We start from the raw sequence: 17,703 nt of genomic DNA, 5'->3' as shown, positions 1-17,703 counted from the left end.
ATTCCTCAACCATCCTCATGCAAGTAGGTCTGTCTCAATGTTAGAAATAAAAAGTTGTGTTGCTGAAATTGGTTTGGCTCAGTGGATAGAGCGTCGGCCTGCGGTCCCAGAGGTTTGATTCCGGTCAAGGGCATGTACCTTGGTTGTGGGCACATCCCCAGGGGGGGGGGGGGGGGGCAGGAGGCAGCTGATCAATGTTTCTCTCTCATCGATGTTTCTGGCTATCCTCTCCCTTCCTCTCTCTGTAAAAAAATCAATAATATATATAAATAAATATATATATATATATATATATATATATATATATATATATATATATATATATATATTTTAAGTTCTGTTTTCACACCGGTAGGCTCCAACATGAAGAGTGGATATCCCAGAAGAGGAGCTGGACAATCCATTGGGTGCAGCAAGGAAAATCACTATATAAATGGAAGTTCTACTATTCATCTCCCCCTTTCTACAATGCCATTCCCCTTTATGTTTGATAACAGTGACAATATCGATGACGGCAAGGCAGACAAGAGCAGCAAATACTTGAGCACCGGCCTCCAGTGTGCCCGGCCCTGCTGAAGGCAGTTACATGTATCACTTCATTTAACCCTCACCAGAGCCTAGGGAGGCAGGTTCTCTCCTTATCCCCATTCTATAGACGTGGAAATGGAGGCACAAGGAGGTGGCATGCATGGTCCAAGGTCACACCCAACTGAGTGGGAGGTCTAGCACAGGAGCCCAGCCCTTGGGCTCAGAGTCCGTGCTGTTGACGACCACAGCTGCATAGCCAGAACCGACAGGTAAGTGAGTTTACAGCCACTGGGAGTCTGGCTGATCTTACTTCTGATGGATGCGTGTCTAGAGGATCCTGGGATCACTTTGTACTTTCACAGAGTAGATTTCTTCTTCTTCTTCTTCTTCTTCTTCTTCTTCTTCTTCTTCTTCTTCTTCTTCTTCTTCTTCTTCTTCTTCTTCTTCTTCTTCTTCTTCCTTCTTCTTCTTCCTTCTTCTTCTTCCTTCTTCTTCTTCCTTCTTCTTCTTCCTTCTTCTTCTTCCTTCTTCTTCTTCCTTCTTCTTCTTCCTTCTTCTTCTTCTTCTTCTTCTTCTTCTTCTTCTTCTTCTTCTTTCTTCTTCTTCTTTCTTCTTCTTCTTTCCTTCTTCTTCTTCTTCTTCTTCTTCTTCTTCTTCTTCTTCTTCTTCTTTCTTCTTCTTCTTCTTCTTTCTTCTTCTTCTTCTTCTTCTTCTTCTTCTTCTTCTTCTTTCTTCTTCTTCTTCTTCTTTCTTCTTCTTCTTCTTCTTCTTCTTCTTCTTCTTCTTCTTCTTCTTCTTCTTCTTCTTCCTTCTTCTTCTTCTTCTTCTCCTTCTTCTCCTCCTTCTTCTCCTTCTTCTTCTTCTTCTTCTTCTTCTTCTTCTTCTTCTTCTTCTTCTTCTTCTTCTTCTTCTTCTTCCTCTTCTTCTTCTTCTTCTTCTTCTGTGTGTGTATGTGTATAGATTTTTTAAATATTTTTTATTTATTTCAGAGAGGAAGAGAGAAGGAGAGAGAAATAGAAACATCAATGATGAGAGAAAATTGTGCCTCCTGCACACTCCCTACTGGGGATCGAGCTCACAATCCAGGCATGTGTCCTTGACCAGAATCGAACCTGGAACTTTTCAGTTCACAGGCCGACACTCTATCCACTGAGCCAAACCAGCTAGAGCTCAGATTTATTTTTAGATAGGAGATGCCAGTGAGAAAAAAATCTGCTTTATACTATTTTGAAGACATTTTGATAAAATAGCAAATTTCAAAAATGCTCATTTTTTTTTCATGGATCAGAAGCTCAAGCATGGATTTCAGAATTCGCTGAGAGGCCACACGACCCCAGTTCACCACCCTGGCTCTGCTCCCACTTGTCCACGCTGCCATGTCCATGGTCTCCTGGCACCTGTGCCTCCCGCTGACCAGGACACCTCTGGAATATCCTTCCTCGTGGCATCACCAGCGCCCGGCAGAGAGTGTCCCCTGCACACAGGAGGGACGGCTGCGCTTCCCTCCCTCACTGCTCTGGACAGTGGGTCTGTGGGAGTCTGGCCTCCTCAGCCAGGCCCACATGGAGGGTGTGACACCTGCCAGAAGTCACATGCCACATGCCCCACACCCACATGCATGCTCCCTCATGCCAGCCTGCCCCATGCAGACCTCACAGTCACCTGGAGTCCCTAATTAGGACCCTAAAGAATACTGCAGGGGGGTATCCCCTCGGGGCATCTCACTGACAACAGGAGGCTGAAAACATGGCCCTAAGAGTCTCCACCCAGGGCCCAAAGGCCTGCTCACTCATCCTAAGCTCTTTACCGCAGAATTGGCTTTTCCGGTCGCTTCACAGACACACCAACACAGCCGCCTCACACAGGACTGCCAGAGCACGATCAAAAACACAAATGGGACCACATCATCCTCTTCTTGAAACCCTTCAGTGGATCCCACCAGACAGTGTCCCAACACCTGAGCCAGACTGCCACCCGCAGAGCTGGCGGCCACTCGTTACAACTGCAGGCAAACGTAATGGCAGCAGCGCCAGAGGGCTCAACGCTCATCCCAGGCAGCTGCGTTGAGCCCCTCTGGCGTATTCCCTCCTTCACTCATTCCCAGCTATCACTGTGTGGAGTGCACACCTATGTCCATTCTATAGAAAAGGGAATTCAGTCTCAGAAAACAGATGTAACTTGCCCAGGGTCACACAGCAAAGCACACCGAACGCTGCTCGACTCAGTGGCACAACGTAGGCTCCATGAGGAGGTGAGTGTCATCTAATTACTGCTGTGTCTCCAGTACCGAGAACAGGCCTAGCAGAGCAGGCATTCAAAAATGGGAGGGAGAGAAGGAGGGAGAGAGGAAAGGAGGGAGAGAGGGAGGGAAGGAGGGAGTATATGTCAAACTTAGCTAGTTACCATGATCAACTGGGAGTCTATTAACTTAAGGTGACCAGACGTCCCGCTTTTGGCAGGACAGTCCCAGTTTTTAACAATTTGACCTGCGTCCCATAGCGTTTTAAAAATATCTTGATTTTTTGAAAGATTCTTTCCAAAAATTGGGACTGTTTTAAAGTGGGACCCGGGACAAATTGTTAAAAATCGGGACTGTCCCACCAAAAGCAGGACGTCTGGTCACCTTATATTAACTACAATGCTCAGTCCCAACCAGTCTCAGCAGTGACACCATCCTCAGCCACCGCAGGGAGAAGGGGGAATTGCTTTCAGTTAACTGGGAGGAGAACTACCTGGCATGGACTTCAGGAGCCAAGTCCTGTCTGGTGCCCCTCAGAAAGGGGTTTCCGGAGAAGGTTCCAGCAGCCTAGACCAGTGTTTCCCAACCTTCTCTCATGATGAGAATCACCTGGTGGAGTTGTTAAAACACAGATTCCTGAATCCCAACTAAGAAGTGCTAAACTAGAATTTTTGGGAACATATAGGTAAAATTGTATACTTAACTAGTGCTCTAAGACAGATGTTATATACAGAGCACTAAGTTAGGTATGCAATTTTACCTATATGTTCTCAAAAATTCTAGTTTAGCACTTCTTAGTTGGGACTCAGGAATGTGTTTTAACAACTCCACCAGGTGATTCTCATCATGAGAGAAGGTTGGGAAACACTGGCCTAAACTTTCGAAAGCCCCCAGGTGTTTCTCATGGCCAGCAGAACCCATCCACTCGGCGTGGCACACCTGTATTTACTGTCAGTGCCCTGCAGCCTCCCCACCCCCCAGCTGCAACAGGTTTCTGAGTGCCTGAGAGGTTGAGTGTGGCCAAAGCAAACAGAGATGGGAAGAAAGTTGGCTGCTTCCACAGAGTTTCAAAGCAGGGCTTCGGGCTCTGGGCCATCCCAGGCCCCCTTGGCTCCAAAGCCAGGAGCAACCTTGGGGAAGCTGTTTATTCTCACCCATGACAAGAGAAATCAAATGAAGAATGGCACCAAGCCACCTGACCCTACCTGTGAATGGCCCCGTTCAGAACCGCATCACTGTGTGGGGAACAGGTCCTCTCACACACCGCATGGGCTGCTGTGGGGTGTTGTCAGACTCCCAAGTCAATTAATACTCTTTAACTCAGAAATCACTCGAATAGGAAGTTGTCCTTCGGATATCCCCATACAGGTATAGAAAATATAATGCACGGATAACCCTTGTGCATGGCGGGTGGGAATGTAAAACGGTGCAGCCAGTTGGAAGACAGTCTGGCAGTTTCTAAAATGATTAAACACAGACAACACTCCTAGGAATCTACCCAAGAGAAACGAAAGCATGCAGCCACACAAAACGTGTACATCAACGCTCATGGCCGCGCTGTTCCTAATCGCCAAACAGAAGAAGCAACTCCGTGAACGAGTGGATACACAAATGGTAGAAGATCCATGCAATGGGATAGTATTCAGCCATAAAATGGCAAAGAGGCATGACACATGCTACAAGGCAGACCAACCTTGGAAGCATGAGTGAAAGGATCCAGACACAAAGGCCACCATCCTAGTTAAAGGAAATGTCCAGGTCAGGGAAATCCCGAGGCGCAGAAAGTAGCTGAGTGGTTGCTTAGAGCAGGGAGAGGACAGGGAACAGAGGGTGATACCTAATGGCTTTGGGGATTCTTTCTGAGGTGATGAAAATGTTCTAAAATTGATTATGGTGGTGGTTGCACATATCCATGAATACACTAAAAACCAGAGTTGTTCATGTTAAATGAATTGTATAGTGTGTGAATTGTATGGTGCGTGAATCATAAAACTAAAAGGAGGAGGAGAAGGGGCAGGGGAACAAGATGAGGAATAGGAAGGAGAAGAGGAAGAATGCAAAGATAGCAAAAGACCAGGAACAGTCCAGGTCCCTCTCCAGGGGTTACACTGTTACCTGCAGCCAGAATGCTATGTGGCCCTGAAAGAAGGCAGGACAGTGTGCCGATAACAAACCACCTCCAAAATAATTATTAAATCTAAAGAAAATAAACCAGGTGCAGAAGTGTGTGCAGTAGGTACCCACTTGTGCAAAAAAAAAAACATGACACACATCCACAAGCATAGAGTACTTCTGGAAGATAAAGAAACTTAACAATGAGCTTGCCTGTGCAGCATGGGATGAAGGCTGAGGAAGAAAGACATTTATGATTTTTTTGTTTTTTTTCCCCCAAGTATACATTTCAATTTCTCAATTAAAAAGTAGTCAAGTTCTGACCGCTGTGGCTCAGTGATTAGAGCATCGGCCCATGCCCCAAAGGGTCGTGGGTTCGATTCCTGGTGACAGGCATGTATCTGAGTTATAGGTTACAACCTTAGCCCTGGTCAGGGTGTGTGCAGAGGCAATCAATCAATGTGTCACTCTCACATCAATGTTTCTCTCTCTCTCTCTCTTCCCCGCTCCTTCTTTCCACTATCTCTAAAAATCCATGGGGAAAAAATTTCCTCAGGTGAGGATTAACTTTTTTTTTTTAAGTAGTCAATTTAAAAAATGCAAATTAAAGCAAGTCTCTGCAACTGAAACTTGCTTAATTAAGTCTCCTCACTCTGTTAAAAAACAGTCTTAGAAACTTTAGGAACTGAGCCAATTGCCTAATCTAAGGGGGGTGGGGAAGGGAAGACACCTCCACCAGAACCAGAACCTCATCAGAAAGCTGCAGAGCATGCTCTGTCCACATGAGCTACAGTCAAGGCCTCTCACCCTGTGGTTTGCAGTGAAATGAGACAGACATGTACCTCGCCACCAAGCTCTGAGTTTCCACAAACTCTGGCCTGTTAGTCCCTACGAGGGCAGAGAGCTTGGCCAGCGACAGGAACCAAATGACCCTGATGCCGTCAGACTGAGCACAGCCCCTGCTGGCCCAGGTGAGCTGTCTGGGTGTCACTTCCAAGTTGGCCTTAGAAGACACGGGCTGAACTTCTCTCACCTGCTCTAAACCCCATCAGAGGCCCAGACAAAGTGGCCATATTTCCATTTTTAGAACAGGAGAAGGTATCAAGACAACAACGGCAGTGACGAGTGAAGGCAGGAAGGTGAGAAACCGCGCAGGCCAGGCCACGGGGAGGCAGGCCGCACTGCCCTGCCCGGCAGGTACTCACGGAAGCCCTCGATCTTGTCGGCCGTCTTACTCCACGCCACCTGCCGCGTCTCCATGATCACCTGGACGGTCCTGCGCTCCGGGGTGGACTTGCGGAAGCTGAACACGGTCATCACGGTGCCCAGCTCCAGGGCTCTCTTGATCTGACTCTTCTCATATTCCGGAAGGGCGTCCACGTTGACCATGGTGGTCATGGTTGGTCGCTCCAGGGAAGAGAAGGAGGCGCGAGGAACAGGGAGGCTGGAGGGCAGGACAAAGGAGTGTGAATTGGCTTTAGTTCGCTGACGAGAATTTAGGTCACAGGACTTGGACTTCCAGAGCCAAATCCTGTCTCATGCCCATGAGGACGAGTGTTAGGGGAAGATCTCGGTGGCAGCGAAGTGCTGGCCGCTCAGACCCACACGGAGGTTTAAATGGAAGTGGAGGTATGGGAGGACAACCCTGACCTCAATGGCCCAACCACCACCCAGGCTTTGAATAACCAAATCGCCCCCGCCTGGCCGGGAGCCCCTCCCGCCCCACACACTTTCACACTGTGGAATATTTGAATAGTCAAAGCAGCCCAGGTTGGCTCCCAGCCCTCATCCCCAACACCGGCATCCTTTTCTATCCTGCCGAGGAATTTCTAACCATCCCTTTATTTCCTAAACGAAGTTGGAAGCAGAAGAAGGAGAACAAAACTTCAGAATGTGTCTGTGGAGACCTCTGCATGGAAATGGGGCCAACAGGGCAAAAAACCTCGGGGCCCAGCAGCCTCAAGTTCAAGTGCTGGTGTAGGTTCCTGCTGACTCTGTGGTCCTGGGCAGGTTGTGGGACCTCTGCAAGCCTCAGAGGCTTCTTTTCTTACACATGTTTCCCCGAAAATAAGACACATGGAAAGATAAGACATCCCCTGAAAATAAGACCTAGCGCAACTTTGGGAGAAAAAATTAATATAGGACAGTCATATTTTCGTGGAAACAGGGTAGAAAGCTTGGAATGCGGTGTTACCAGCAAAGCTCAGCATACAGCAGGTGATCTTGATCACCACCTATTCCCAGGAACAGCCGATGTTTAGGAGAAGATTCTAGTGGCTGTGAATAGTGTGGCCAGAAAGGTGCTAGGGCCCCAAATCTCAGGGCCTTCCTTGTCTGGCCTCTCTCACAACCACACCAAATCCAAGAGCAAATCCAGAAACCCATCTCACCCCTCATGGGTTCTTCCAAGATCTTATACTTGGACTAGAGGCCTGGTGCATGAAATTCGTGCACAGGTAGGGTCCCTAGGCCTAGCTGGTGATCAGAGCTGATCTGTGGAGTAACCGATGAGGTGATCACCTTGGCTGGCCTGGCACCACCCACTCATTGGCCCCAGCCCTTGCTGCTGCCATGACAGGTGGGGCAATGCTGGTGGGGGGAGGGAGGAGGCGGGGGAGAGGGGGCTGCTCGCACCCACCTTGGCTGGCCTGGAGTCTGCGGGCTAGAGGAAGCTCCTGCATTGAGCATCTGCCCCCTGGTGGTCAGTGTACATCATAGCGTACACTGACCAGTCATTCCACCAGTCATTCCACCATTCAACAATTTGCATATTAGGCTTTTATTATATAGGATTATTCTAAACACTTACTAACTGGTCTCCCTGCTTCTGCCCGCCTCCTACAGACAACTCACAGGCCAGTAACCAGAAGAACGCTTTCAGAAAAGGAGTGAAATCATGTCACTCCTCTGCTCAACCCTGCAGTCCCTCCCTGGGCCCTTGCTCCAAACCCTCAACCCCCAATTCTGCCCCCCAAACATCCAACACACACTGCCTGCCACTCAGAGGGGACTTGAACTAAGGCTGGCCCTACACCAGGTCACTTAAGTCTCTAGGGCCTCATTTACACACTTGTAAAGAGGAAAATAGATGAAAAGTCCTTGTGAGGATTAAGCCAGGAAGTCTGTCTTGGGCCAAGCATGTCAGACATGTGGCCCACCAGCCGGGAGTTTGACATGCTTGGTCTTGGCCCTTAAAACAAGGATGCAAAGTCAGAGCTCCTGGGAGTTAGCAATTGCTGAATCTAATGCCATCAGTTGTTCTGTGTTTCTTCCTTACCTCCTTCTCTCCCTCCAAATCCCTGTAGGAGCCCACCATTGTTACTCCACAGAGAGGCAGATTGCCAGCCAAGCTGTCTTGGCCTCTACTCTGGCTCTGACTTGCCCAGAGTCTCCTGCCAAGATGCTAAAACTCAGGGCCTCAGTTTCCCCATCTGTAAAATGGGGATAACAGTGCTACCCTGAAGGGGTGCTGGAAGGATGAAAACTACACTATATACGCAGCCCCCAGCATTTAGCAGGGCCTCAGGTAATGTTAAGGGCCTCAGGTAATGTTAATCAGCCAGCTAGTCAATGCCTTAATTGAGGGTCAACTCTTCTGCCAAGCACTAAGCTGGGACTAGTAAGCAAATGAGGGGGGAGTGGAGAGAGGCTACTGGGGAGGGGCCCTGAGTTTAGTCTGGGGTTAGGCCAGGAGCTTAGAGGGCTCAGAGAAAGCTTTTGAATCTAATTTTATTTTTTTTAATGAAGCAGGAGGGAACAGTGTTCTTGGCAAAGGAACAGGCTTAAGCGAAGGCCCTGCAGCAGGACTAAGAGGATGTGCCAAGAACTCTGCCTGAGGTGAGCCTCCCGCCTCTTCACCCTCTAATCCAAGGTCAAGGGGAGAAGCCAGGTGCCCATGGCCCCTCTCACCCAATAACTGTTGACTGGCCCTCCCAGGTGCCAGCACCTGCTACACCTGGTTCCTCTCGTTTATCTCAAGGAGAAATGCAGGAAATGAAAACAAGCCCTATGGAGCGGAAATGATGTGATCAAGGTCATGCAGACAAAGTTCACACACCAGGATGAGAACCCTGGTCTGGATTCCCACACCACCACTCCTTCAGCACCTGCCTTCTACCATCAGAATCCCATGGCAGAATTGGGCCGGACAGAACCATGTCTAAGGTCACAGAGCTGGAGAGTGGCAGGACCAGGGTTTGCACCTGGTCCCAGCTCCGCAGCTCTCTACCATGCAGACTCTGGACTTTCCCACTCCCAGGACTCAAGTCCAACGTGCCGGAGGGCATTCAGGGGAAACACTCACCATGTCACACCTCCACTTTTCATTAAACCTGTCTGACTCTGGCTCTGGGAGGCCCTGGGATTTAACCATCCCGGGATTCTGGTTCCTTCCAGCTCAAAAGCCCAGCAGACTGACTCCACCATGAACAAGCCTTTCATGCTGCCTCTGGCCAAGACCTGGAAGGACATTCTCATCGAGGCCACAAGATCCTTGGAATTAACCACCTAAATGCAGCCAGCTCCCGACCCGGGCTTCCAGAGCTGGATGGTCAGCATCTAAGGAGGTCTCCGAGGCCTTGACCCCGGGGCAGGCGCACCTAGCCATCACAGGCAATTTCCATTTTGCTTCTGCTTTCAAAAAAAAAGGAAAGAAATCGCCTCGAAATCCCTTTCTTGTTCCTGTTTCTCATCTTCCCTCGGTAACTGTAAAATGACTGATGGTATAAATACAAACAAGGCTGAGGTTCAACAAGAGGCTTCACCATTTCTACTTTTCATGTCCTTCTGTTCAAAAATAAACTCCTGGGACTCCAGGAGCCAGCCCCAGAAGCAGGGGAGTTTTCCTCTCTTCTGTACATGTTAAGCCCATACAGGATATTATACAAAATCCCAGGAAACAATTCTGTTAAAAACCAGCCGTCACACCCCTGAGGTTACCATCCCTGGTACCGCTGGAGGGATGTATTGCTGCCCTCGCCCCCACCCGCCAGCATCAGGACTCGGATGTCACTGGAGGAGACACAGGCAGTATCAGCCACTCCAGGTAGGGGTGTGCATTAGTTCAACTTGATTATTTTAGGACAACCCGTGAGCATCTAGTAAAGGATGCATATGCTTTGATCCAGTAATCACATTATGTGCAGAAAGAAACAGGAACAAAGATGTTCACAGAGGCCTCACTTGGAACAGAAAAAGAGAAAGAGAAACAACGCGGGAAACAAGCTAACTGCCCATCAATCTCGGGGGGAGGGGGGAGTTTAGGTAAGAGTCCTGTCCATAAATAATGAAACACACACTTTAAAGAGCTCACCGTAGCTCTTGGAGAGAATGAGAGTGATTTATAAGCGATTTGATCTGGAAAGGTCATGAGAGAGATGAAAAAGAGTTGCAAAGCGTCGCAAACCAGTCAGTATAAGATAATTTAGAAATTTACATTTCTAAAAGGCTGTTTACTTATAAGCCCAGGAGAGCCGTTACCATGGGGGCAGTGACAGAGGGGAGAAAGGATGACGACATTTTATTAATTTAAGTGGTGACACAGTGGATGAGTTTTTCTTCTTTGTGTTTCACTGCTTTCTAAACGAAGAACTGTTTTCAGGTTTTCTCACTGGGCACTTTCCACGGACTCCACCCAGCAAAAGGGCTCCGCGTGGGAGTGCCGCCCTGCCTCTCCCAGAGAAGCCTCAGATGCCCACGGTGAGGCGGTGGGGAGGCAGAGGCACCATCAGGCAAGTGCAGCATCATGAAGCCTGCAGCTAGGACCTCGGGTTCTCTCCCTGAGCCGATCCACAGGTGGCGCACACACCTTCGTTAACAGGGTAAGTGCCTGGGACTGGCACAGACCCCTGAAATGAGTGAGCCCTTCCTGAAGAACTGTAACAGCTAAGGTTGATGTCCTGAGCCCCACGCAGACACCGTACCCACAGGGGGAGCAACTAGCCAGGTTCGCTTTCCATAGAAACGCCCCAACTCTCAGCACAGCCCTGGCATGTAGCCCGCTGTCCAGGGGAAGAAACTCAACTTGCCCAGGACCACACAGCTGGAACCGAAATTCAAATGAAGTTGACTAAAAAGGCCACCTGTTCCCCTTGAGCCACGTCAGCCCCCTCACCCCACCATACTCTCTCGGTCTCATTCAAAGATGAGAACGCGGTGGCTCAGAGTCCCTCCCCCGCCTCCACCCAACCTCCCGTCCACACGGGACCCCTCTCTCCTTCCAATTCCTCCGCTATGGGGGTAAGGACCTCTTTGGGATTCCAAAACACAGCCAGGAAAACGCACAGAGGGCACACTTAACGATGCACCCGACTGCGGGGTGGAAGAGGGAACCGCGAATGCCCCGCCCCCGCCCCCCAACGCGGTCCCGGCCTCTCTCTCCGGGGGAAGGGCTGCGCCTCCGCGGAATCGCGCCGCCCCCCACCCTCCCTCCCTCCCTCCCTCTGGTCCTCCCTCCACCATCTACCCTCCCTCCACCCCTCCCTCCACCACCTGTGCAATACGGGGAAGTGCCGGGCCCGCCTGGCCGCGCGGAGACACCGAGCCCGGGGCACCCGGGCGGCCAAAGCTCAGCCCGACCCCACGCGGGACCCCGCGGCCGCCGGAGCGCGTCCTGTCCCCCCCAGCGCCCGCCCGCCGGCCGCCCGGGACCGCCCGCCGCGCCGCTTCCTCCGGTTCCCATTCAGCGCCGGGGCCGTCCCAGGGCGCAGTGGCACCAGCCCCGCGAGAGGAAGTGTCCGGTGGCTGCCGTCCCCGCCCGGACCTCCGGCACCGCGGGTGGGCACCCAGGCACCGCTCCCACCCCTGCCCGCCCGCGCCCGCAGTGCCCCGCGCAGGTCCCCCCTGGACGCAGCCCCCTCGGAGCGCACCCCGCGGGCTCCGATCGCCGGGCGCCCCCGTGCGCTCTACCCACCCCCCGCAGCCCCCGGGCTGACCACCCACCTGGCCGCCCCGCCGGGTCCCGGCTCCGGGGTCCCGCGCGCAGCCGCCGGCCGCTCTGGGCACTCCCTGCGCTCACGCCCTCCGCCGCGGCCGCTGCTACTTCTGCTTTGGCCGCGGCCGCGCGCCACGTGACTCCTCCGGGGCCACCCCCACCCCACCCCCCTCCGCGCCCGGCCCGCCCCCCCCGCACCCCGAGGCGCGCCCTGCCGGGTCTGCGGCTCTGAGCTCTCCCGCGGCGGACCTGGCAGGACACTCCAGCCCAGGAAGAAACCAGCAGGAGTGGGAGCGAAGTCTCTTGCAAGGTAGAGCGAAAATTTCCACATAGGGTAGCGTTTATGGAGCGCATACTGCATACACGTGTTTTACATACATTTAATATACTCCTCCTCATTACCAAGAATTGGCTGTTCATGGCCCTCATTTGAAATAGGCTGCGCTGATGTCTGACCACCTCTTAACCACCTGGGACAAACCACTTCCATACCCTCAGACAGGATCAAAATAGCGCTGACCCCAAAAGTCTGTTGTACGGAATGCAGATTACCAGATGATTGCGCTTCCATTTTAACCAATGAGATTTTTTTTTTTTTATGGCTCCCTTTATAAACTTCTAAGCATATACAATAGATGTCTTTGTTAAATGCCTAGTTAGGGTAGTAGATTCATGTAGCTAGCCAATTTTGAGTCACATACTGTATGTGTATGATGTAACACATCTTTTGGAGAAATATATTGCTTTTTTTCATTCTCTGGTATTCAAGCTTTCATATGTATCTCTGCTACAAATGCCTTTATGGTGACTAGGGTCACTTATAGAGCTATAAGACAAGACACGTGTTTTACTCCTAAGTTGCTTGAGTTACATCTTTTGAATCTAAGAATGTTGTTGTGACTGAGAGTGTTATATTTGAAGCCACAGGACTCCTTTGCTGGTTTTCACAAATCCATGGATTCATTTCTTTAAAAAAAAAATATATATATATATATTTTTTTTTATATATATATATATATATATATTATTGATTGTTTACACAGAGAGGAGGGGAAAGGGATAGAGAGTTAGAAACATCGATGAGAAAGAAACATCAACCAGCTGCCTCCTGCACACCCCCTACAGGGGATGTGGTCGCAACCAAGGTGCATGCCCTTGACCGGAATCGAACCTGGGACCCTTCAGTCCGCAGGCCACAGACGTTCTATCCACTGAGCTAAACCGGTTTCAGCTGGATTCATTTCTTTTACTACTCCTGTCTCAGGGTGAACCAGGACCCATCACCACAGATCACTTACTGCTCTGTTTTTTAAAAAGATCTTTGAAAGGCTTGTTATAACATCAACCACTTGGAATCATGGGGCCAATTTGCTAGGAATAATGGCCAAATCTGGATTGTATTTCTTTACCTTGTTTTTTGTTTGGGGTTTTTATGAGATTTTCTTTTCTTTTTTTTTTTTTTTTTCTTTTTTAGGACTTCAACTTATATTTCCACCCATCCTTTTAACAATTCTGTTTTGTAATGTTATATAATGTACCTGATGTATTAGTACAACCGCATATGTGCATAATTTGTTGTTGCAAAGTCCGCACGTACGGAGAACATGGTGGATCCGCTGAGAAAATGAGGCTGAGTGCAAACAGAACGTTTGGAGAGGCTATAGGACGCCTGGGCTCCTCCCTCTGTCCAAACAGATGCTCCTTCTGGCCAGAGTTTCCTCTGGTCCCCCGGGAGCGAGCAAGGAAGGAACATGTACAACAGGCTTCCATTGAAAAGCGCTCTCTTAATCTATGCTTGCAAGCCTACAGTACTTTTCGAGTTAACATGTCTGTTGTATGTAAGATAATGGTCAGAGTAGACAGCAGCTTTTTTCATATTTTTAGTTGTGTTTTTCTTTGCCTCGTTTTTTACCTTCAGGTGAACAATGAGTGGAATCCAGTGCAATGAACAAGTGTTTGGGGCTCCTCGTCTCCTTTTTTCTCAAACTTCAACTCGGCTGTTGAAAATAAAATAATGAAGGCAGCAGCCCCGGTTCTGGAAGGACTTGAAGACAAAATGACACTTCTTTTCCAGGGCATGATGGGAAGGGGGAGAAGTCACCCTGTATAGTCAGGCATATGCTGCAGAAAGCCTGTCGTGGGTTTGCTACGGTATGTCAGTAAGGAGGTGAGTGGTGGGAGCAGGATTTGCACCCAGGTCTGTCCGCTGCCACAGCCCATGCACATGCAGGCCCACTGCCCATCCCCAGCATTAATAGGAGGCATTTAGGCAGGGAGAAGGGAGTTTGTAACCGATCCACTGACATTCACAAATGGGTCAGGAAGTGACCTCAGAGGGTGGAGGGAACTTTCTTTTCCTTTTCATATAAAAAGAAAGAAGGGGAAGGGAGGATAGCCTAAGAGAAAATAGTCTTTTAATCATCATTTCAACTTTAGATTCTATGTCCCTCACAAGTCCTCATATATATGCCTTTTTTTTCTTTTCCCATAACCTTCTTCCATTTGCTAGCAGCCATGATGCATTTGGACCATTAATCCCTCAGCACCTCAGTTTGCCTCTCTGCAAAATGGGTATAGGTAAAAACTTTACCTACCTCCCAGGGTGATTATAAGGATTAAATGAGACAGTGGAGGCAAAACAGGCATCTCAATTCAACCGTAAGGGCTATTTTTAATATTGTTACTGGGAAGAAAAAGCTCTCCAATGGGATGATGTGGACTTGGAGAACAGGAACACCTGGATTCAAGTCCAAGGTCTTTTATTTCCTTAGCTGTGTGACTTGAGCTGGCCAGTTACCCTCTCTGAACCTCCCAATTTCCTCATCCAATCCACCTTGGGGATGCCACAATAGGGAAAACTATAAAGACAGAACCCTTGCCAGGTGGTTCTATTGGTTGGCATGTCATCCTGTACACTGAAAGTTTGCAGGTTCAGTCCTTGGTCTGGGCACATACAGGAGGCAATCAGTCAAACTTTCTCTCTGACATCCGTGTTTTTCTCTCTCCCCCCTCGTCTCTCTCTAAAATCAATAAACATATCCTCGGTCGAGGATATTAAAAATAGCTATAGAGACAGAAAGTAAAATAGCAGGTGCCTAGGACTGAGGAGAAGGGGCATTGGAAGGAGGTGACCAAGGCTTTCTCTTTGGAGTGAGGAAAGTGTTCTCAGACTGATTGTAATGGCAGTTAAGCATCTCTGGGAATATATGAAAAGCCATTGGACTGTACCCTTTAGATGGCTGAATTGTATGGCATGTGAATTATATCTCAATAAAGCTGTCACACACACACACACACACACACACACACACACAAAAATACCTAAAGAATTCAAGCCCTAACTGTTTTGGCTCAGTGGACAGAGTGTCGGCCTGCTGACTGAAAGGTCCCAGGTTCGATTCCAGTCAAGGGCATGTACCTTGCTTTGCAGGCACATCCCCAGTAGGGGGCATGCAAGAGGCAGCTGATCAATGTTTCTAACTATCTCTTTCCCTTCCTCTCTGTAAAAGTCAGTAAAATATATATATTTTTTAAAGGTAATGGGTGACCAAGAGCTTAACATAACGCAGCCATTGGTAAGTGACAGGGTCTCATCATTATAACCATTATTTTACAGTGGGCCCTCCTAACCCAGCCTCCCTCCCTGCAGCCAGGCTGCGGCCCACCACCCTGCCCCAGGAAGCCTTGCCAACCTCCCCTCCGCCCCCACAGCCAAAAATGACCAGAAAACCCCGAGAGCCTTTGAGTTTGGTTTCCTTTCCCGACATTGTTCAGAGAAGTGCATGTCCCCTGGGGACAAGCTGGGTCCCAGCTGCTGGTTGGCAGGCCGCTGTGACAGGAAGCACCACCCCGAACTGGCTCCCAGAACGTGTCAGGGTTAGGCCCAGCCTCACTGCTTCTGCGAGGGGCGGGGGCGGGGGGGGGGGGGTGGGAGGTAGACCCCTCTATCTTGTAAATTTTTTATTGAAGTACAATCGGTATACAAAACCTGCACGTGTTTTATGCACACCATTTGATGAGCTCAGACATACGCATATACCTGTGTTACCTGCACCACAATCAAGCTCATAAACAGATCCATCATCTCCAAACATTTCCTGTCGTTGCTTTGTGTGCTGTGCTGTGTGTGTGGATGGTACTTAAGATGGTATTTACCTTCTTAACAAAATGTTAGGTGTGCAATACAACTACAGGCACACTATGGGACAGCAGGTTGCTAGAATTTACTCCTGCATCACAGAAACTTTACACCCACTGAACACCTCCCCAACGCCCCTCCTCCCAGCCCCTGGCAGCCATCACTGTTCTCTGCCACTAGCAGTCTATTTTAGATACTTCCTATGTGAGGGATCATGCACTGTTTGTCCTCCTGTGACTGGCTTGTTTCACTTAGCATCAAGTCCTCCTGGTTCATCCATATTGTCGAATGGCAGGATTCCCTTCTCTTTAAAGGCTCAATAATACTCCGTTGTGCATATATACAACATTTTCTTTATTCACTCATCCATCGATGTACCTTGAGGTGGTTTTCACCTCTTGCCTATTGGGAATCATGCTGCAATGAATTGGGGGGGGGCGGGTAACTGCGATCCTGCCTTCAATCGTTTTGGATGCAGTCCCACAAGCGAATTTACATCCCCACCAAGGGTCTCTTCCTCCATATCCTTATCAGCACTTCTTTTTATATATAACAGCCATCCCAGCAGGAATGAGGTGATATCTCATTGTGGTCTTGATCTGCATTTCCATGATAATCAGTAACACCTACCACCTTTTCGGACGCCCTTTGGCCATTAGAATGTCTTCGCTGGAGAATGTGTAAGTTCTTTGCCCATCTTTAAACCAGGTTATTTTGTCTGTGTTTTTGCTATTGAGTGGTAGGAGTCTGTTAGTAGAACTGGGGCCTGCTTGGAAGAGCCCTGGCCTCATGGTTTTCCTTTGGACTTCTCAAGCCTTGGGTTCCTGATGGGGCTCACTGATTCATTCAGCAAACACTTGAGTGCCTGCAAGAGGCCAAATACCGCTGGGCTCCGGGGACGTAGCAGTAAGGATCCAAGTCCCACCCAATGAGCATATGTGTAGTTGGTGGGGGCAGGGGCGGGGGCGAGGGTGGGGTGGAAGAGACACACAAAGGGGCACTAGCGTCAGGCTAACCTGGTTTGAATCCCAGTTGTACCCTCACGGAGTGGCTCTGCACAGAGCGTCCACCCTCTGTGAGGCTCCGTTTCCTCACTGCAGGTAGGGTAGCTGTGGAGGAGCGGGCCAGCTCAGGCACGCCCAGGCCCCGAGCACTGTTCCTAGTTAAACAGGACCCCAGAGCTGGCGTGGCCGTCTCTGCATTGGGATGGAGGCACAATGCGCTGTCCCTGCTGAGCTGAGAACCCTTTCCCAGGCCCCAAGTCCCATGTAAAATCAAGAGAGCCCATGTAAAACCAAGGGCAGCTGAGAATGCAGGGCAGGGACACAGGCCTGCGTGTGAGTTCTGGTTCCATCACTTACCCTTCTTGTGTCCACAGTGATTTAGTTTCTCAGAGCCTCCGTTTGCCACTCTGCATGGCTGAAAACAAAGCTCCTGCCTGTGGTGGCTGGCCTATCAGTTAGGATGTGTTCAGCTTCCAGAGAAAGGCCACCTATAACCTCACATTGCTGGAAACACAGGAGGGTTGAAAGGCAGGCATGAAGCAATCAGAATTTTGAGTACGTCAAAGGGACCGCGATGATTTCCATGTCCGCCTCTCCTGGCAACCAGGCCTGCCAGGGGCAAAGCCCGAGGGGGAAAATCCTCCAGCCCCGGGGCACACTTCCCCTCTGGTGTCCTTGGCCAGAGTCCAGTCACAAGCCCGTCCTGCCTCAGTTACTCTCAGAGAAATGGCATCCGTATCTGGCTGGACGC

At 49.7% G+C, this 17,703-nt stretch overlaps 1 protein-coding gene across 3 annotated transcripts in view; it reads right to left on the bottom strand.

Moving 5' to 3' along the window:
* PLCG2 (phospholipase C gamma 2) overlaps positions 1–11,921 on the bottom strand; it is a 148,793-nt gene extending 136,872 nt beyond the window's left edge. For all 3 annotated transcript variants that reach the window (XM_084905552.1, XM_084905553.1, XM_084905554.1), the window contains exons 1-2: positions 11,819–11,921; positions 6,085–6,323 (exon numbers count right to left, since the gene is read on the bottom strand). In XM_084905552.1, the coding sequence (XP_084761678.1) occupies positions 6,085–6,277 (193 nt within the window). In that variant the 5' untranslated portion in view covers positions 6,278–6,323; positions 11,819–11,921. The remainder of the gene's footprint in view (positions 1–6,084; positions 6,324–11,818) is intronic.
* Between the last annotated feature and the right edge of the window lie 5,782 nt (positions 11,922–17,703).

The sequence above is a fragment of the Pipistrellus hanaki genome (genome assembly GCF_964339955.1).
Source record: "Pipistrellus hanaki genome assembly, chromosome: 15".
NCBI classification, from domain to species: domain Eukaryota; kingdom Metazoa; phylum Chordata; class Mammalia; order Chiroptera; family Vespertilionidae; genus Pipistrellus; species Pipistrellus hanaki.
The sequence above is the reverse complement of the archived record's forward strand: the minus strand, read 5'-3'. Positions and strand labels throughout refer to the sequence as shown.